Source organism: Drosophila bipectinata, chromosome XL, assembly GCF_030179905.1.
Source record: "Drosophila bipectinata strain 14024-0381.07 chromosome XL, DbipHiC1v2, whole genome shotgun sequence".
Classification (NCBI taxonomy): Eukaryota; Metazoa; Arthropoda; class Insecta; order Diptera; family Drosophilidae; genus Drosophila; species Drosophila bipectinata.
In genome coordinates this window covers 16,880,467-16,902,472 of record NC_091734.1, presented here as the reverse complement: position 1 = coordinate 16,902,472, position 22,006 = coordinate 16,880,467, and the positions used below count along the sequence as shown (strand labels likewise).

Here is a 22,006-nt window from a genome sequence, read left to right as displayed (position 1 = left end):
GGGGGCAAAGGTACGAAGATCCCTTTGAGGAACATTAAAATTAACGAGTCCCAACAAAAAAGGACAATCAATGTTATTACCAATTAAATTATTTAAAAAAGTTAACGCTGCCAGTTTACGCCGATCCTCCAACGTGCAAACGTTCAAAAGAAGGCAATGGCTCTGTTATGAAGGAACAGGATCCTGAAACCTTAGAGGCAGAAGTGCAAATTTTAAAAATTTTTCTGGAGTCGCTCAATTCGGTTGGAACGAACTTTACACTCCGGATTCCAAATGATTGAGGCGTATTCCAGCCTCGACCGAATGAATGCAGCATAGACGCTGAGGCTCGAGTATGGACTTTTGAACTGGTTCACGTGCCTCTTAACAAAGCCCAGCATAGCATACGCTTTAGGTAAAATATAGTCTAAGTGACCCGAAAATTTAAATTTTCTGTCGAATAAGACACCAAGGTCTTACACCTCTTCTTTAGCTGCCAAATTATAATTATTGATGGAATAACCCGTACAGATTTCAAGAGATCGCCTCCTGTAACGGGTAAACATACACTTAGATAAGTTTAATGGAAGAAGATTGCGGGAGCACCATGAGTAAACTCTGGATATATCCTCCTGTAACAAGTAACTGTCACTAATGCAGCTAATCTCTTTATAGATTTTAAGGTCATCCGCATACATTAAAAAGTGCGAATGACGAAAGCATGACGAGATGTCATTAATGAAAATGATAAATAGAAGAGGTCCAAGAGAGCTGCCTTGTGGAAGACCAGAGGAGGTGACAAATGGACTTGAGATAGCATCTCCAACAGTAACGTGGCAAGGTCGGTCAGCCAGATAAGACTCGAACCAACTTAATAGGCAGGAATGAATACCTAATTTATATAATTTGGCCAGAAGGGCAGCATGACACACAGGATCTTCACGTATTGGCGGGTAATCAACTGGCAGGAACTCCACGCTTCGGCAGGGGAATCGGCTGGCAACTCCACGCCTTGGTAGAGGGATCGGCCGGGCACTCCAGGCTTGGCAGGGAGATCGGCCAGGCACTTCACGTATTTGCGGGTTATCAGCTGGCAGAGGATCGGTCAGGCACTCCACGCGTCGGCAGGGAAATCGGCTGGCCATTCCACGCCTTGGTTTGGGGATCGGCTGGGCACTTCACGCTATGACAGGGTGATCGTCCATGATCTTCACGTATTGGCGGGTAATCAGCTGGCAGGAACTCCACGCGTCGGCAGGGGAATCGGCTGGCAACTCCACGCCTTTTTATTTTTTATTTTTTTTTTTTCTTTTTTTTTTTTTTTTTTTTCTTTTATCCTTTTGTTTATCCTTTATTATCTTTTTTTTTAATTTATATTATTACTTTTCTCTACTATTGCTGCTTTTCCCTACTGCACTATTACGTTACTCTACTGAGCTTCGCCGCGCTACTGGCCTCGGCAACTACCGCCGACCTTCGCTGCTCTACGTTCGCTTTTGAGCTCGAGAGCTCGAGCGCACACGTCCGACCCGACCGAGCGCCAACAAACAACTAATGGCTCGGTGGGGAAGGTCCTTGAAAAACTGGCAGAAGGCCAGGATACTAAGGATAGAGAAGCCAAGGTGGGCGGTAGCCAGTTACAAGAAATCAAACTAAAAGCTGCGCAGCAGCTACTGAGGTTCCGATCCAGCATCAACAGCCACTATGCTACTTTAAAATTGACTTAGTGGGCTATTGTTTACAAAAATATCAAAAATATCAAATCAAAAATTGTCCTTTCAAATGTCCAAATACGCGCATGACCACACTCCAACCAACCAAGAACAGCGTCCCATTACCATAATTATTCGGCAACATTTTTGCGCTGTCTCGGAAGGCGGGTGAGGACTCACAACGTTAGGCACGAGAAATATAGACTTAAGGATATTAATTATACAATTTAAATGGAAAATTATCGTTACGTTAAATTATTTAGAGTGGCTGACGTTAAAAATGATCCTAGTTAAACATTGGCAAAATAAAAATACAAAAACAAAAATTAATTACATGTTTAACCTAATCCAACGAAGAAAGCCGGAACGGAGCTGTTGCTGGGGCACAACAGGACACTGGACGATTAGTGCCGGAAGGACACTGGAGACCGCGTTCATCGGCAGCCAAGGCACACGGGAGGCGACATCTTCTATTTGGGAACGCGCGATGCCGCCAGGGGGCCATGACGCACTACGGAAGGCGATGGCAGGTGCAATGGCGGGGGCGTTCCGGTCGCGGCATAAAACATTGGAGGGTCATCCCTTCATTGCCAACTAGGATGCTCGGAGATCCCCCTTGGGCCGACGCTGTACTGCGGAGATTGGCCAGGGGAGCAGGGTAGGCAAAAATCCGACAATTGTGGGTCTAGTTGGCGCTGTTGTGGATGGCAGAAAGGTGTAATCCCTCGAAGAATCCAGGTAGCTCCAACGTGGCCGGAACATTGGAGGGTCGTCTCATCACTCCAATCCGGGTAGGTCCAAGATCAGTCCGAGATCCCCCTTGGGCCACATGTGTGAAAATCAGCCAGGGGATCAGGGTAGGCGAATTTCCATCATTGTCGAGGCGCTCCAGGTGAATGGCAAATTGGCAAAATGTCCTAGTATGTATTGTGCCAATTTTCCATCCAGATCCAAGTTTATTGGAGGAGATGTTCCAGGAGTGGCCAGAGACATTGGAGGGTCATCTTTTCACTCCAGATGTCGATCCAAGATCCCCCTTGGGCCACGGGGGGTGGGAAGGTTATCCAGGGGATCCAGGGGTAGGTCACTAGGCAGGGACTCTGAAATGGCGCACTAATTGGATGGCGAGAAGCTCGTATAGATATCCCACAGTAAATCCAAATGACTCCAGGTAGCAGAAGCATTGGAGGGCCGTCTCGTCGCTGCGTCGATGATGCTCCGAGATCCCCCTTGGGCCACCAGTTTTGAGTGGGAAAAACTGAGGGTCCAAGGTGGGTAAGATTCCAGTAGTGACGAGGTGCTCCAGGTGTTGAGGGAGTTGGCAAGAAATCCAGGTGTGGATCTTGCAGGTTTCCAGTTGCTCCAGGTAAATCCAGGTAGCTCCCGAGGTGGCCAGAGACATTGGAGGGTCGTCTCATCACTCCATAAGTGTTGTTCCGAGATCCCCCTTGGGCCACGAGTTGAAAATTGGCCAGGGGATCAGGGTAGGCGAATTTCCAACGTAGACAGGTCCTCCAGGTGTTGTGGAGTGTTGGCAAGGAATCCAGGTGTGGGTCTTGCAGGTTTCCAGGCTGCTCCAGGTGAATCCAGGTAGCTCCGGGGTGGCCGTGACATTGGAGGGTCGTCTCATCACTCCATAAATGTCGTTCCGAGATCCCCCTTGGGCCACGATTGTGTTGAAAATTGGCCAGGGGATCAGGGTAGGCGAATTTCCAACGTAGACAGGTCCTCCAGGTGTTGTGGAGTGTTGGCAAGAATTACAGGTGAAAATCTTGCAGGTTTCCAGTTGCTCCAGGTGGATCCAGGTGAATCCAGGTAGCTCCGGAGTGGCCGTGACATTGGAGGGTCGTCTCATCACTCCATAAATGTCGTTCCGAGATCCCCCTTGGGCCACGGGTTTGTGAAAATTGGCCAGGGGATCAGGGTAGGCGAATTTCCAACGTCGACAGGTGCTCCAGGTGTTGAGGAGAATGGCAACTATTGTTGCTCGTTGCTGGTATTTTGAAGTAAATGGCATCAACCTGAAATCGGTTTTCAAAAGCTTCAAAGCAGTGCTTAGAAAAGACAGCTAAATTAGTGGTAGTGGACCTCCCAGGCAGAAAACCATGCTGGATAGGTTTCGACTGCAAATAAAAAACAAATTCAAATTGGCCGAATTCAAAAAATAACTTAGACACTCACCTCGTGAGGAAAAAACTTGTTCGGTGAGATCCGAAATAATCTTCTCAAGGCGTTCAATAATCTCTCCACATTTGCACGATTTCTTATCTGAAAAACAACAGTTTTAATAAATAATTGGCTACAGCTGTCTTAAATATTTTTTTAAACTTACCAGTGTTCACGAACTCCAATCGCTGAATTTTTCTGGCTGGGCTGTCCGACATCGTCTCGTTTGTTGATTCTTGGGGCTTTTATATAATATATATGACATAATTTAGGGTTAAACAGATAAAAGTACGACAATATCCTCAATCATCAATATGGTGAAGTAACGGCATTATAATCATATCCTTTAAATATGGTATTGCGACTGCTTTACAAATCAACTGGTTTAATTCAAAAATTTCTTACCCAAGTCAGAACCCAAAAAGTCAGACCCAAAAATTAAATACCCAAGTCAGAGGATCTTATAGGCTCCGTATAAAAATTCCGTACATTCGTGAATCGTCTACCTCTAAATGTATCTCCCATAATTGATTCTATTCTAATAGGACTGTCCCCTTCGATGTAACAATAATTGTTTGGTTCCTTTTGCATTAATGTGCTTCCTTTAAATATTATTAAATTTTTTCTTTTTTCGGTCTCTAATGTCTCTTGGATAGGAAAATTCTGTTCTTCGTCAATTTTCCGGCGAATTTGCTCTAAAATGTTTGTTGGCTTTCTGACAAAATTTTTTAAATGTTGCAAATAATTTTCAAATGCATAAGCAGAGCCTTTAACTGGATTACCAACCTGCTCCACTGTTTCTTTAACATGTAGTAAGCTATGTATGTTATATGAAACACTATTTTCTCCAAATATAATTGGAAAATTTGAAACAAATAGGTTCAACATTCGCTGAGAGGTTTCCAAATTAATTGTTCGCTGATATGGGCAGCAAAGCATCCTATACGCACAATGCAATAACAAAAACACATAATATTGGTCATCAGATAATTCATTTTTGAGTACAAATATTCCCGTATAAAGTAAAAATTGTCTAAATTCCGTTGCTTTCCAGTTGTATAGTTCACTTAAGGGTCTTGGCTTTCTTGCGAATTCTTTAGGCATCTTTTTGGGTATGTCAATTCATTTTTGAGAAATTTTAGATTTCTTGTCGTTTGTCAATTTATTATAAGTCTTATTTGTTATCAATCGAACAAGAAATTTACGCATGACTCCTAAGTCAAATAAATGCATGCAGTCTAGTGGAATTTGGGAAACCATTTTTACATTCACGGTTTCAAGGGGTGTCATTTTTGTCAAATATTGTTTGAAGTGATGATCGGAATATTTCCTACTTTTGAAGTCCTCGTCAGTTATTAAGTCTTTACTCTTTGTTGTGTATGTTAAAACATTATTTATGTATGAAGATGTATGTCCGGGAGTCCCACTGATGTAAGCCCTAGTTGGTGCATCACAAACAATAGCCTTAATTTTAATTTTATATTTCTTTCGTCTGTGTCAATTCAATTTTGAAGAAGATCTTTTAGCTCACAAGTAAAATGGCTTAAAAATTCGTCCAGATTATTGGGCCTAGATTTTCCCAAAAATATTACAACAGGGAAAATTGGAGAATTTTTAATATTTGTCACTTTTATTAAAATTGGCCATAGTTGAGAATTTGAACTTTTCAATAGAGGAATTCCATCAATGTTTATGTCAATAGTTATGTCGTCAGTAAAGTTAATTAAATTAAAAAGCTTAGCAATCTGAGTTTTAATGCCAATGTGCAAATAACGGCCACTACCCATTTGCATTATTTCAGCTTTTTTAGGCGCACTGTATTTGTAAAATGGTCCGACATCTAAACTATTTTTTTTTAGTATTCGAACTAAATCAATTGCACAGTCACGCGTTGGCCTATGTTTTAGAAACCATTTTTTAAGATCGTCATTTAAGTTATTGTTACCGTTGTTTCTTTTCGTCTTTAGTTCATTGTCAATATTGTCTTCATTTGAAAATGAAGCTTCACCAAAAAAATTAGCTTCACTGTCATTATTTACATATTGTAAATTTTCCCTAATAATTTCCACTTCTTTTTTGGGCACATTTTCGTTCTCCACTGTGGAAGTTAATTTTCCTTTATATTTTTATTTTTGCTGCTGCTTAAGCCTTCTTCTATGTCGTTCACTATACATTATTGTAACTGCCGTACTTTTATTGTTTATTTAATATTTACACATTAGTACACATAGAAACAAATTACAAACATATTTTATATTACAAACACATATTGTTTTTTAAGTCACTCACTTAATATTCGATTGATCCGCTTTGCACTTCTTAAAAAAAAATTTGGAAAAATTGCAAAAATTTGGTCAGCCAGCAAACACAGCTGCGTTTAAGCGAAAGAGTAGAACAAAACAAAACAAACTGTCCTTTCTGCACAATTGTTTTTGTAAGCATTGCACCGAAGACGCGTAAACAAACAGCGATGTAAAGCATAATCGAAGTTTTGTCTTTAATGCTCTTTCCAAATAACAAAAACAAAAGCGAACAAAAACAAAAGCCAACAATAGTAATTTTGTACTTATGCCTTAATGCGCATATATTTCTTAACTGGGTGGTTCGACGTTCGTTTACTATAGGGTTAATCTAGTAAGTACCCATGTAAAGATCGACGAGGTAAGCACTTACCCAGGGCTAATCGCAAACTCGAGTCGACTAGGTGGTTCGACCGTCGTTTACTATAGGGTCACTTTAGTAAGCACCCATGTAGTGATCGGCGAGGTAAGCACTTACCTAGGGTCAATCGCAAACTCGAGTCGACTAGGTGGTTCGACCGTCGTTTACTATAGGGTCACTTTAGTAAGTACCCAAGTAGTGATCGGCGAGGTAAGCACTTACCCATGGCCAATCGACTCCTCCAGTTCTGCAGGGGAACTACACAAATGTTAAAAAGTGTTAAAGGAACTACACAAATGTTATATTGTAAGATGTATTAAAGGAATTACACAGTTGTTAAAATGTGCCAAAGGAAAAGTACAAATGTTTTATTTTACATAAGAGAATAATTTTATTAAAGAATAACTAAATAAATTAATAAGATTATGTTTAATTGAAGAAATGTAATGAATACAGACGATTTGAAGTTTATGTAAGTGATTTTTATTTTGAAAGCTTTTGTTTAATACATGAAAGTAATATCAGTTATATCATAATATCAATTTCAGTCTGCATTTAGCTTTCTTTGAGTTCGGACGTTTACTTTTTTATTATAAAACTACTTATTAACATTCCGAACTTAATGTGGCAATGTGATAGCTGCGTCTTTGGAAATTGTTGTTTTTTTTCTTTTTTTTTTTTGTAATAGCAGGGTAACGTTTATTTAAAACTGTCCATTAGGGACAACCATTAAATGTTATCACATAAACTTCACTTATAAATAATTTTAAATATTAATATGGTAGAAATAAATTAGAGTAGTAAGGGGAGGTCCAGCGGGTGTGTCCTTTTTAGTCTTCTGGGCTGCTCGCTGTTGTCCAGCAGGGAGCTGGCCAACCGGTTCGGGTGATTATGAAGCCTCTGCATGTAACGTGCGCTGCTTCTTTGTATCTCGTCCTTGACCCAAGGGAAATTGAGAACCTCGTGAATGGTGCGATTGTCATGATAGACGTGGGCCCCAGTGGCGATTCGAAGGGCTCTATTTTCGAACGTTTGTATAGTTTGGACATTCGTCTTGCTCGCAGTGCCCCAGAGCTGTATGCCTTACGTCCAGATTGGGCGTATTATTGCCTTGTAAATGAGGAGTTTAGTGGAAGTTCTCAGCTTCGATCTCCTACCCATAAGCCAGTAGAAGGATCGAAGTCTTTGATTAGCCTGTTTCCTCTTCTTAATCAGATGGGGCTTCCAGGTGAGCCTCCTGTCTAGGGTGAATCCCAGGTACTTGGGATTGTCTTCCTGTGGGATTGGAGAGCCGTTAAGGTTAACTGGAGGGCAGTTGCCTTTGCAGAGAGAAAACGTGGTGGCAGTGGACTTCTCATTATTGACGGCAATGTTCCATCGCTGTCGCTGAGCAAGTCAAGCTGCAATTGCATCGTTTCGGCTGACCCCATGGCGCTATCGGCGGTGGTAAGGAAGGCGGTGTCGTCTGCATAGGTTGCTGCGAGCAGGTCAGGCCTCTGAAGAACAGGGAGGTCGGCCGTGTAAGCATTGTACATCAACGGGCCAAGAACGCTGCCTTGTGGTACACCAGCGTGAGCTTCTCTTATACCGGAGATGGCCTCGCCACATCTAACAGCAAATTTACGGTCTTCGAAGAACGACTTTAGGAACTGGAAGTATGGTCGGGGTAGGACAGTCTTTAATTTATATAGTAGACCGGGATGCCAGACTCGGTCAAACGCCTGCTTCACGTCCATCATGACGGCCATGCAGTATTTCTTGGTTTCAAACTTCTTGGTTTCTTGGTGTCACCGCCTGAAGCCAAACTGGTGGTCAGGGATCAGTCTCTGCAACAAAGTTAGGAATTAGTTTGTTGCAGATAAGCTGAATGTGGAGCCCAGTGATTTAGCCTGTGCTAGGCTGATCAGAAAGGATGCTGACATCAACGCCCTCAAGTTCGTCAATTTTAAATTGGGAGTTCCGGAGCAAAATTTCCCAACAGTCTTTAATGACGATTTTTGGCCTATGTCGGTAAAAGTCAGCCGGTTTGTCCATAGAGAGCCTGCTAAGGTTATTGACCTCCCAGCGATTCTACCTTTACCACAATCGCAATCTTCACAAACCCCCAGTAAGCGGCGCCGCTGGAGCCGTTACTTCTTAATCTTCCCAAGCTTCAGTTTGTCACCCCAGTTGCTCCCTGCTGCGCTACCAACAACAAACGGCGTGGGCGTTAATGGTAACGGTTGACGCTGTCTTCAATTCCTCCAATAATTTGCTTCGTTTGCTGATCGATATTCTTCAACAACAACAGCTTTTTTTAAGGGGAGTTGTTTATTTCTTATCTTCACTTGTGGATGCCCTGCAACAACAAGACGATGGTAATCGTGACGTTGGCAGCGCATCGCTCATCTTATCTCTTTTCGCTGGGCCACTCGGTGGTGCTTTCTTTTCGCCGATGGAAGATGTTTATTTACGTTTTGGAGGTGTGGGTGGATCTTTGCTGCGTTTGGATGTTCCATGCAACTGGACTCTCGCAGGTCTACTGATGAGTCTAATGGAAATGTCTATGTGTCCTTGTCGGCTATTTTGCAAGCTATGCGTATTGGATATGCCTCCACATGCACCAGTACCAGGAGTGCACTTTCATCATTACCGCATTGCCGTCCAATTCCCAGTTTGGACTGTAGCTACTCGTCGTCCTCGGACCCCAATAAAAGCCTAAAAGCTCTATTCCAAAATATATCGGGAATGAGAACCAAGACCCGGATGGTATTCCTCAATTCTTTTGACTGCGATTTTGATGTAGTCATCCTTGTGGAAACGTGGCTCAATGACAAATTTAGCTCCTCTAAGTTCTTCGAGCCTAACTTGTACCATGTATTTCGAAAAGACCGAGATGCATTCAGTACCCAGTGTGGGCGAGGTGGTGGTGTTATCATCGCTATTTGTCGATCTCTTAAGGCTTCACCACTGCGCCTTCCGGTAGCCGACCCTCTACTGGATCAGCTTGCGGTTGCATCATAAATCCCTCCGAACAGCGCATTTAGTACATATCATGCGCATATGGAAAACATCACTAGTTTCTGTGCTAAAACGTCAGACCCTACCGCTTTGATGGTAGCTGGCGATTTTAACCTAAGCTCCATTGTCTGGTCTTGGGACCCGGAATCTCCCTGCATGCTACCTAGCAACGTTCACCAGAGTCATGAAATTGTAGTTTTAGATGATATTTTTAGTCTGGGCCTCTCCCAAGTAAATAATTTTTGTATTGATTTATCAAAAATTCTTGATCTTATATTTTTAAATAATGTGGTTAATAGTAGAGTAGAATTATGCAATGTACCATTAAGTCCATGTGATATGGACAACAAGCCGTTAGTAATTCATATTGAGTTTTATAGTTTTTTGCCTTCTTCTTCACCCACTCCATATTATCATCTGATATCATCTCATAGTCATAGTGTCATCTGATACTAACTTGTCATTTAATAATGCCTCTATTTCAGCCTTTGATTCGGTTTCCCTTTTTTTGGATGGCTCAATCGATGATTGTTATACTAAGTTCTTGGTTGCCCTTTTTAATATAATATTATTGATACTTATGCCCCTGTGAGGGTACGAAGATCCTATAGGCTTCCCTGGTATACAAAAGGTTTAAAAAACTTAAAGAATAGAAGGGATAAGCATTACAAAAGATTTATAATGACAGGGAAGTCTCGAGCAGGAGAGCAAAAAGTCAAAATCGGACATACCTTCATCCATATGTTATGGTAATTTAGCAACCGACTCGGATCAGGGCGTTTCTGATCTTTTTGCAAAATACTTTGCCTCTAACTTGGAGCCGAAGGTTCCTTGGAGTGATCATGAAACTCTTCTTAGCATTGAGCCTTTTCTTAATGTGAGTAACATGGACGTTTTGGACGGTGACCTAGTTGAAGCCACTGGACATCTGACCGAGTCGCTCACACCTGACGTGGACGGTATCTCCCCATTCTTTCTTAAGAGGAGTATCGCTTCTCTTTCTACTCCCCTTCAACTGCTGTTCTCCTTTTCGCTCTCTTCTGGTAGATTCCCCCACCGGTGGAAGGTTACTTCTATAACGCCTATTCACAAAGGTGGCAGTAGGTGTGATGTTACCAACTATCGACCTATAGCCAAAATTTGCAACGTCGCTAAGATACTGAAGCGGATAGTAACTAAAAAATTGATTTTTCTGGCTCGTAGTTTTATATCCCCCAACCAGCATGGTTTTTTGCCTGGGATGTCCACTACAACTAATTTAGCGGTTTTTCTCAGCACTGCTTTGAAGCTTTTGAAAACCGATTTCAGGTTGATGCCATTTACACTGACTTCACCAAAGCCTTCGACAAAGTATGTCATGCTGCCCTTCTGGCCAAATTATATAAATTAGGTATTCATTCCTGCCTATTTAGTTAGTTCGAGTCTTATCTGGCTGACCGACCTTGCCACGTTTCTATTGGAGACGCTATCTCAAGTCCATTTGTCACCTCCTCTGGTCTTCCACAAGACAGCTCTCTTGGACCTCTTCTATTTATTATTTTCATCAATGACATCTCGTCATGCTTTCGTCATTCCTTCTTCTTAATGTATGCGGACCTTAAAATCTATAAAGATATTAGCTGCTTAAGTGACAGTTACTTGTTACAGGAGTATATATCCAGAGTTTACTCATGGTGCTCCCGTAATCTTCTTCCATTAAACTTATCTAAGTGTATGTTTACCCGTTACAGTAGGCGATCTCTTGAAATCTGCACGGGTTATTCCATCAGTAACTATAATTTGGCAGCTAAAGAGGAGGTGTTAGACCTTGGTGTCTTATTCGACAGCAAATTTAAATTTTCGGGTCACTTAGACTATATTTTACCTAAAGCGTATGCTATGCTGGGCTTTGTTAAGAGGCACGTGAACCAGTTCAAAAGTCCATACTCGAGCCTCAGCGTCTATGCTGCATTCATTCGGTCGAGGCTGGAATACGCCTCAATCATTTGGAATCCGGAGTGTAAAGTTCGTTCCAACCGAATTGAGCGACTCCAGAAAAAATTTTTAAAATTTGCTCTTTTGCCTCTAAGGTTTTAGGATCCTGTTCCTTCATACCAGAGCCGCTGCCTTCTTCTGAATGTTGGCACGTTGGAGGATCGGCGTAAACTGCCAGCTTTAACTCTTTTGAAGAATGTAGTGGTTGATAACATTGATTGTCCTTTTTTATTGGGACTCATTAATTTTAATGTTCCTCAAAGGGATCTTCGTGACTTTGCTCCCTTTCGGGTCAAGTGTCACAGGGCCAATTATCTTTTAAATGAGCCTATTGAGCGGGCTCTTTCTTATTTTAATTCTTTTCCGCCTAGCCACCGAATTGGCTTTATTAGTATTAGTTTTTATTAGTATTGTAGTATTATTTATTAGTTTGTAAGTTGTTATTATGTAGCCATGTAAGGATTTGTCCGTTGGCGAAATAAATAAATAAATAAATATAACCAACTTATTACAATAAAATATCTAAAAAAGGTCCCAAGTTTCTATCTTCAAAAACACGAAAGTTGGGTAATTTCCGTACAATCAGTTATATATAGTCGGCCGATCCCGGCCGTTCCGACTCATATTTTTTTTGTTGTAACATTTGAAAGTTTTATTTTCAATCTGTCCTCAGTTAGGGACAATAATTAAATTTTTTAAGTGAACCTTGACAATAGGAGTTTGATAAATACTGCGACTTATATACTGCGTGCGAAGGAAAGAAAGGTGTGTGCAAAGTTTTCATGAGGATCGGCCGGCTATATCCTATAGCTGCCATATAACTGAACGATCGGAATGATCCATTTTCGTGTTTTTGAAGATAGAAAGCTGGAACTTAGTGGAGATTATATTTTTAGTCAGTTAATCCGACCTACTAAATTTCATAACGATCGGCCGACTATATCCTATAGATGCCGTATAACTGAACTATCGGAAATGGTTTTTGGTAGAAATACCAACTTTGGTAATTTTGAAGATAGAAGCTTGGGACATTTTTTTTTAGCTTAATTGTAATAGGCAAATTGATTATATTATGATATTCTCATAAGGATCGGCCAACTATATCTGATGTTTGCGATATATTTCGGTTTTAACTGCAAGGGTATATCAACTTCGTCTCCGTCCGAAGTTAGCTTTCCTTTCTTGTTTATTCTAAAGCGGTTTGTTAACATACATATATGCTTATTTATGAATCTTTATTTATAAATTTTTCGAATGTTTTTGTTCGAATGTCCACATGGAAGAGTTTTGTGCGTTCTTATTCAAGTGTGGATATCAACTGCTCCTTATTATGCGAATATATGCGATATTTACAGAGTTACCCATAATGTTAAAGAATACAAAGTATGGTAACGTTAGTATAAGAGAGGAGAGTTTCAGCTTTTTAATTGAGTATACAAGAACTCTGTAGATTTTCCATTGTAATAGTAAACTGAAGACCTGGTTTTTAGCTGATTGAAATTGCGCTTGAGATAGCCATTTTTGGTACGATCTTTGTTAAGAGGAGCCCCAAAATAAAGGTCGTACTCCAATGAGTTCCGTTTCAAAACTGATTTTATTCAGTACAATTCTCTTATAAGTAAGATACATGAAAATCTTAAAACTATTAAAAACTACTTATCAACGAACTGCACGTTGACATGCTATGCGACCCTTTCTCAAGTGTGACAAGCGGATGCGCTTATGTTTTTTATTTACGATGCTTATGTATCTGTTTTTTATGTTAGGCTGCAGGGGATCGGTTTTAAACCATGCTGTTTATCTCATATTTCCATGAGTCCGAACCCTTGAAACTCTATCTTTGGAATTTGTATATAAACATATACAAGTCAGTCTTCATCTAGCTTTCTTTGAGTTCGGACGTCTACTTTTTCGCTCATGTCGCCTTTCGTTTGCACCGAGTGCAGTGCAGAAGTTACTGCTACCCAACTTCGTGGGTGTGAGGCCGTTCGGTGCGCGTCGATCTGCCGGCGTGCCTATCACACCGCTTGTGCTGATTTGCCCTCGGAGGCTATAAAATTACTTATTAACATTCCGAACTTAATGTGGCAATGTGATAGCTGCGTCATTGGAAATGATTCGCATTCCAAAATTGATGAGCTAAATCATAAAGTTCTAGATCTGGAGTCCCGCTTCGAAAGCCTTAATGCCAAAGTTGACCTAGCCCTGGTGAATGGAGCGGCTGTGCCCGCTGGACGCGCCTCCTCGGCTGGGGTGCAAGTTGTTGCTCCCCCTGCTATGCCCATCAGCATTGGGAGCATAAAGGCTACTCTGGGGCAGGCCCCAACGGCATCTAAGGGGGCTGTCCCGAAGAAGAAGCGGATCAACCCTAATAGGCGCATTGTGGGACAAGCTCCCAGTTGCGCTCAACTTCAAGTGCTTCCCACCTTGAAATATCTTCATGTGGGTAAATTCGCGACGTCTACCCAACCGGATGCACTGTGCAAATTTGTCGCAGATAAGCTTAACGTGGAGCCCAATGATTTAGTCTGTGCTAGGCTGATCAAAAAGGATGCTGACATCAACGCCCTCAAGTTCGTCAATTTTAAATTGGGAGTTCCGGAGCAAAATTTCCCAACAGTCTTTAATGACGATTTTTGGCCTATGTCGGTAAAAGTCAGCCGGTTTGTTCATAGAGAGCCGGCTAAGGTTATTGACCTCCCGGCGATTCTACCTTTACCGCTTTTGCAATCTTCAAAAAACCCCCAGTAAGCGGCGCCGCTGTCGCCGTTACATCTTATTCTTCTCAAGCTGCAGTTCGTCACCCCGATTGCTCTCTCCTGCGCTACCAACAACAATCGGCGTGGGCGTTCATGGTAACGGTTGACGCTGTCTTCAATTCCTCCAATAATTGGCTTCGTTTGCTGATCGATATTCTACAACAACAACAACTTTTTTCAAGGCGAGTTGTTTATTTCTTATCTTCACTTGTGGATGCCCAGCAACAACAAGACGATGGTAATCGAGACGTTGGCAGCGCATCGCTTATCTTATCTCTTTTCGCTGGGCCACTCGCTGGTGCTTTCTTTTCGCCGATGGAAGATGTTTATTTACGTTTTGGAGGTGTGGGTGGATCTTTGCTGCGTTTGGATGTGCCCGACTATGAAGGCTCAATGTTTTCACCTGGCACGGAATCTGTTTTGCAACTGGACTCTCGCAGGTCTACTGATGAGTCTAATGGAAATGTCTATGTGTCCTTGTCGGCTATTTTGCAAGCTATGCGTATTGGATATGCCTCCACATGCACCAGAACCAGGAGTGCACTTTCACCATCACCGCCTTGCCGTCCAATTCCCAGTTTGGACTGTAGCTACTCGTCGTTCTCGGACCCTAATAAAAGCCTAAAAGTTCTATTCCAAAATATATCGGGAATGAGAACCAAGACCCGGATGGTATTCCTCAATTCTTCTGCCTGCGATTTTGATGTAATCATCCTTGTGGAAACCTGGCTCAATGACAAATTCAGCTCCTCTGAGTTCTTCGAGCCTAATTTGTACCATGTATTTCGAAAGAACCGAGATGCATTCAGTACCCAGTGTGAGCGTGGTGGAGGTGTGATCATCGCTATCCGTCGATCTCTTCAGGCTACACCACTGCGCCTTCCGGTGGCCGACCCTATACTGGATCAGCTTGCTGTTTCAATCCAGGGCTTCCATGGCCCGTTCGTCATCATTGCATCATACATCCCTCCGAACAGCGCATTTAGTATATATCATGCGCATATGGAAAACATCACTAGTGTCTGTGCTAGAACGTCGGACCCTAGCGCTTTGATGGTAGCTGGCGATTTCAACCTGAGCTCCATTGTCTGGTCTTGGGACCCGGAATCTCCCTGCATGCTACCTAGCAACGTTCACCAGAGTCATGAAATTGTAGTTTTAGATGATATTTTTAGTCTGGGCCTCTCCCAAGTAAATAATATTTTTAATGATTTATCCAAAATTCTTGATCTTATATTTTTAAATAATTTGATTAATAGTAAAGTAGAATTATGCAATGTACCATTAAGTCCTTGTGATATGCACCACAAGCCGTTGGTAATTAATATTGAGTTTTATAGTTTTTTGCCTTCTGCTTCCCCCATTCCATATTATCATCTGAATGATACTAACTTGTCACTTATTAACGCCTCTATTTCAGCCTTTGATTGGGTTTCCCTTTTTTCGGATGGCTCAATCGATGATTGTTATACTAAGTTCTTAGTTGCCCTTTTTAATATTATTGATACTTATGCCCCTGTGAGGGTACGAAGATCCTATAGGCTTCCCTGGTATACAAAAGGTTTAAAAAACTTAAAGAATAGAAGGGATAAGCACTACAAACGATTTATATTGACAGGGAAGTCTCGAGCAGGAGAGCAAAAAGTCAAAATCGGACATACCTTCATCCATATGTTATGGTAATTTAGCAACCGACTCGGATCAGGGCGTTTCTGATCTTTTTGCAAAATACTTTGCCTCTAACTTGGAGCCGAAGCTTCCTTGGAGTGATCATGAAACTCTTCTTAGCATTGAGCCTTTTCTTAATGTGAGTAACATGGACGTTTTGGACGGTGACCTAGTTGAAGCCACTGGACATCTGACCGAGTCGCTCACACCTGACGTGGACGGTATCTCCCCATTCTTTCTTAAGAGGAGTATCGCTTCTCTTTCTACTCCCCTTCAACTGCTGTTCTCCTTTTCGCTCTCTTCTGGTAGATTCCCCCACCGGTGGAAGATTACTTCTATAACGCCTATTCACAAAGGTGGCAGTAGGTGTGATGTTACCAACTATCGACCTATAGCCAAAATTTGCAACGTCGCTAAGATACTGGAGCGGATAGTAACTAAAAAATTGACTTTTCTGGCTCGCAATTTTATATCCCCCAACCAGCATGGTTTTTTGCCTGGGAGGTCCACTACCACTAACTTAGCGGTCTTCTCTAAGCACTGCTTTGAAGCTTTTGAAAACCGATTTCAGGTTGATGCCATTTACACCGACTTCTCCAAAGCCTTCGACAAAGTCTGTCATGCTCCCCTTCTGGCCAAATTATATAAGTTAGGTATTCATTCCTGCCTATTAAGTTGGTTCGAGTCTTATCTGGCTGACCGACCTTGCCACGTTACTATTGGAGACGCTATCTCAAGTCCATTTGTCACCTCCTCTGGTCTTCCACAAGGCAGCTCTCTTGGACCTCTTCTATTTATCATTTTCATTAATGACATCTCGTCATGCTTTCGTCATTCGTACTTTTTAATGTATGCGGATGACCTTAAAATCTACAAAGCTATTAGCTGCTTAAGTGATAGTTACTTGTTACAGGAGGATATATCCAGAGTTTACTCATGGTGCTCCCGCAATCTTCTTCCATTAAACTTATCTAAGTGTATGTTTACCCGTTACAATAGGCGGTCTCTTGAAATCTGTACGGGTTATTCCATCAATAATTATAATTTGGCAGCTAAAGAAGAGGTGTAAGACCTTGGTGTCTTATTCGACAGCAAATTTAAATTTTCGGGTCACTTAGACTATATTTTACCTAAAGCGTATGCTATGCTGGGCTTTGTTAAGAGGCACGTGAACCAGTTCAAAAGTCCATACTCGAGCCTCAGCGTCTATGCTGCATTCATTCGGTCGAGGCTGGAATACGCCTCAATCATTTGGAATCCGGAGTGTAAAGTTCGTTCCAACCAAATTGAGCGACTCCAGAAAAATTTTTAAAATTTGCTCTTCTGCCTCTAAGGTTTTAGGATCCTGTTCCTTCATACCAGAGCCATTGCCTTCTTTTGAACGTTTGCACGTTGGAGGATCGGCGTAAACTGGCAGCGTTAACTTTTTTAAATAATTTAATTGTTAATAACATTGATTGTCCTTTTTTGTTGGGACTCGTTAATTTTAATGTTCCTCAAAGGGATCTTCGTACCTTTGCCCCCTTTCGGGTCAAGTGTCATAGGGCCAATTATCTTTTAAATGAGCGGATAGAGCGGGCTCTAATTGAGTTGGGCTCTGATAAGGGTGTGTTAAAACTCAAGTTATTAAGGCATTTATTAAGTTTTTGTTAATTTTGTAGTTTTATTTATTAGGTGTAAGTTGTTATGTTATGTAGCCATGTAGGGATTTGTCCGTTGGCGAAATAAATAAATAAATAAATAAATAAAATAGTGTTCAATGCTTGAACATTCTGGAAAGGGCCACAAAAAAGTGGGTGTTGTTTTAGATTAACATTTTATTTAACATCATCTTTCTCTTTACTTTATATCTTTTTTTTTTTTTTTTTTTTTAACGTTGCTTTTATTTCTTGAATCTTCTCTTTGCGAGACTAACAAGAGGTGTATCAAATCTTATATTTTTAACTTAACTAACAGTCATATTGACTGATACGGAGTTAGACGGTCCTCAAAATCGATTGCTGGGTTGGGAGGTCGTTGCGTCTAAGGCGGGATACGCTAGAAACCCGAGTCAATCCCCGAGCGAGAAAATTTGGGTGCGAAGACAGTTTTTCTTTGTATGACTCTTTTTGCTTCTGGATTTCGTCTTTCACTGCGAGGATGCCCAGATCCCGGTGGATGTTTTCGTTGCGAACATACCAAGGTGCCCCTGTGATAGTTCTCAAGATTTTTGATTGTGCGCGCTGTATGATGTCTATGTTGCTGCTGCTCGCGTTCCCCCACAGCTGGGAGCCATACGTCCAGATTGGCTTTAGGACTGAATTGTACAGTAGTAACTTGTAGTCCAGGCGCAGTGGCGATCGTGAGTTTATGATCCAGTGGAGGCTGCTGGCTTTCAGTTTTAGATGCATCTTTTTGCATTCGATGTGCTTACGCCAGGTAAGTCGTCTATCAAGGTGAACGCCAAGGTACGTTACGTCGTTATATGTTTACACTTTTGTTCGTTTATTTTAATGCGCCAGTCGGACAGCCACCTTTCCACTATTGTGAGATGATTAGCCAGTTGGGTTGTTGCCTGCGTTGGGCATCTGGAGCGACTAAGAATAGCGGTATCATCGGCGAACGTTGACGTTGTTAGTTGTGCGCTCGTAGGAATATCCGCAGTATACAAAACATATAGACCCGGCCCGAGTGCGCTTCCCTGTGGAACTCCAGCTTCGATGGTGTAGTCGCCCGAAGTAGCTGCGTTGCATCTCACTGAGAATACCCTATTGAAGAGGTATGATTCCAGTAGCTTGTGGGTGTATGTTGGCAAATACGTTTTAATTTTGTGCATGAGTCCGATGAGCCAAACTCGGTCGAAAGCTTGAGATACGTCGAGGAAAATAGCGCTGCAGTATTCTCGTTGTTCGAAGGCTGAGCGTATTTCGGATGTTAATCTGTTCACTTGTTCGATGGTTCCATGGTTTCTTCGAAAGCCAAATTGGTGTGCCAGGATGATATTGCAAGCTTCCAGATGTGGTATTATGCGAGTTAACAAGCATTTTTCAAACAGTTTAGACAAACAAGATAGAAGGCTTATTGGTCTGCATGATGACGGAATTGTGTGGTCTTTTCCAGGCTTCGGTATCATTATAATAATGGATTTCTTCCACTTTTTTGGGAAATAGCCAAGATTAATGATTCCATTAAATAGTTTGCAGACGACCTCTATAGCGCATTTTGGAAGTTCGATCAGCATCTTTGGGGTCAATAGGTCACCACCAGGAGCCTTTTTTGGTTTTAGCCCTCTTATGACTTTTTCGATTTCGTTCGGCCGGAATGGAGGTGCGGCTGGCTGAGGGGAGGACTCTGGCTGAATTACTGGCAGGAGGAATGAATTTGAGGCTGGGTTTGGCTGGAAGACACTTTGGAGATGTGTGGCGAATGTTTCAGCTCGGTCTTCGTCGCTGCGAGCCCAGCATCCCGAAGAGTTTCTTATCGGGGTGGTCGTTTCAATTGGGGCACTAAGATTTGGGTGGGCCCTCCACAGGGGGTACTTTGTGCTTGTTGGCGAGAGATTCTGGATGTACCTCAGCTGTGCATTTTCTTCCTGTTGGTGAAGAGCCTGGTCGAGTGATCGGGTTGCTTCCTTAAGGCGTTGTTTTGAAGCTGGTGATCTGCTGTTTTGCCAATCACGACGCGTGCGCCTCTTTTCTCGCACGAGCTGTTCGATTTGCTGATTAGATTTGAAGTGTTTGTTTCGGTCTACTTCTTTCCTATGAGGAGTAGAGATTTTAGCTGCCGCAACGAGTACTTCTTCCAGGGCGCTCGTAGTGTAGTCGATGTCCGATTCCATGTTAAAATCCGGGGCGAGTTCTATGTGGGCACTCACGTACTTTTTGTATTTTAGCCAGTTCGTTTTTGGCGTCGTCAGGCTGAAGGGGTGTTCGGTTATTTCTGGGCTTTGAAGAAGCGTTAGAAGCACAGGCGAGTGGTCTGATGATAAGTCCGAGACTGCTTTGGCACTTATTAGATTGCGAGGTATGTTTTTTGTCACTGCAAAATCAATAACGTCTGGGAGCTTTCGTGAGTCTGTTGGCCAGTATGTGGGACTTCCAGGGGAAACGTAGTCCAGTTTATTTTTCACATTTATAATTTCATTGTACAATTGTCTTCCTTTGGGAGTCACTAGACGTGATCCCCAGTGCGTATGTTTGGCGTTGTAGTCTCCTGCGGCTATAAATCGATCCCCAAGTGAATTGTAGAAGTCCATAAATTGTCCTTCCGAGATTGAGAAGCGAGGAGGGCAGTAAACGGCAGCAATTGAAAGGATTCCGTTGCTTGACTGAATTTGTATCGATGTGGCCTGCAAGAAGTTTGTTGCAAACCTTTTGTGAAAATCGTGTTTAATTCGTTCTCTGATTAGAACTCCAGTTCCGCCGTGGGCTTTCCCATCTGGATGATCTGTGCGGTAGATTGTGTAGCCTCTTATATGAAAGTTGTATTTGCTTGTAAGATGCGTTTCCACCAGTAGCATAACGTCAATATGGTTTTCGGTCAAGAATTGTGACAATTCTAGTTTATGCCGTGAGATACCATTGGCGTTCCACATTGATATTCGTAGCGCCTGCATAGATTATTTAGACTACGTTGTGCTACGATCAGCTGTATCACCGTGTTCTGGTTTTGAACAAGCGTTTGCATGGTCGTTTTCATGAATGATATAAGCTCCATCATACTTTGGTGGAGGGTAAGCATCATAGTTTCCATTTTGCTGTGTGGCTGTTCTGGGGCCTGTTGAGCGCTTTGAGAGTTAGGCTGAATTGGAATTCCTTCCAGATCGTAGGGCATCGGCATAGGAGAAGCCGTTGGTGGTGTTTAGTGGACCGAATGAGGATCTCGCAGCTTTGGCGAAGAAGACGTCTGGCGTAGTTTTTGGCGCAATGTACGCATTCTGTGAATTTTGGTTGCGCGTTACGGTCGCTTGACGCATGCGACTCTTTAACTCCTTATACACCATAAATCCTCTTTAGTTTGCCGTATGTCTGCCTCCGCAGTTTCCACATTTCTTCACGGTACTTTCCTTGTTTGTAGTGCAGCAAGCGGACATGTGGGCGTCCCCGCAGACTACACAGACAGCCCGAAGTGTGCAGTAAGACCTTGTGTGTCCATACTCTTGACAATTAGTGCATTGCACTGGACCGTTACGTTTATGTGGCTCTTCAACAGTGATTTTCCGATGCAAAAGATATTGCAGGTTGTAGATTGGGTGGACTTCGTTCTTCTCCAGCGACCTGCTTTCTGGCTCGAGCTCGACCTTGAAGAGGGGTTGTGGCTTTTTATCTTTATTTAGAATGTTAATAACATTCTTGGCGGCGAAGCCCTTTTCTTTAAGGCGGTTTTTATTTCCGCGGCGGTAACATCAGGTTCTATTCCCTTTACTACCACTTGTAGGCCCTTACTGCTTTTCAGCTGGTACGTGTAATAGTTTTTCTGTACAGTGTCCAGATATTTTGACACTATTCGGAAGTGCTCTTCAGTCTTGGTTTGCACCTTTGTTTCATGGATGTTCCCTTTGATAAGCGGAACAACATGAAAGTTGTCACCGTTCCCGATCAACGACGCAATTTTGTTGACCAGGGCACTCGAGCTTTTTTCCCTAATATAGATTGGAGGGGGCTTGGGTTTTTTTGCGGTGTCTTGGGCTGGTTGGTTTTCCTCAGCCTCCGCCAGTAGGGCAAATCTGTTAGTAGTGGATCTGTCTGGTTCATTATCGTTATTCAGGACACGGTTAATTTTTGTTTTGTTGCCTGCCGGATTACTCTGCGGGCTAAGCTTGCGCTTAATTTGGATGTAGCGATCCATTCCAGTTTGTGTGGCCGTTGCCGCTTTGGCACTTTCCGAGGTTGTTGTTTTTGTACTCGCTGTAGTCGTTGACGTCGTGGTACTTTGAGTTGCAGGGGTTTTCGCTGTTGTTGCAGAAGTTGTAGCGCTGCTTGTTGTTGGTGCGAAATTTGTTTCCGGTATTGGAGGGGGGGTTTTACACTGCGAACTCCATGACGCGGGAGTCGGAGTGAGCAGAGCGGGTGAGCAAGACCGTGCCCTTTGGGTTTCAGCGGTCAGTAA

General features: G+C 42.5%; 2 protein-coding genes across 11 annotated transcripts in view; one reads left to right on the top strand and one right to left on the bottom strand.

Annotated features, from left to right (window-relative positions):
* Rhp (GTP-Rho-binding protein rhophilin) overlaps positions 1 to 22,006 on the top strand; it is a 227,250-nt gene that overhangs the window by 107,983 nt on the left and 97,261 nt on the right. The gene's annotated exons all lie outside the window — the stretch shown is intronic.
* On the bottom strand, positions 1,276 to 4,173 carry LOC138926102 (uncharacterized). Of its 2 annotated transcripts, none has more exons than XM_070278808.1 (2): positions 3,873 to 4,173; positions 1,276 to 3,814 (listed from the first exon to the last, which is right to left on the bottom strand). In XM_070278808.1, the coding sequence occupies exon 2, from the start codon at positions 3,706 to 3,708 to the stop codon at positions 3,109 to 3,111; it is 600 nt and encodes a 199-aa protein (XP_070134909.1). In that variant the 5' UTR covers positions 3,709 to 3,814; positions 3,873 to 4,173; the 3' UTR covers positions 1,276 to 3,108. The 2 variants fall into 2 exon arrangements, with proteins under 2 accessions (XP_070134909.1, XP_070134907.1); XM_070278806.1 differs by having other exon boundaries at positions 1,276 to 3,959; positions 4,024 to 4,173.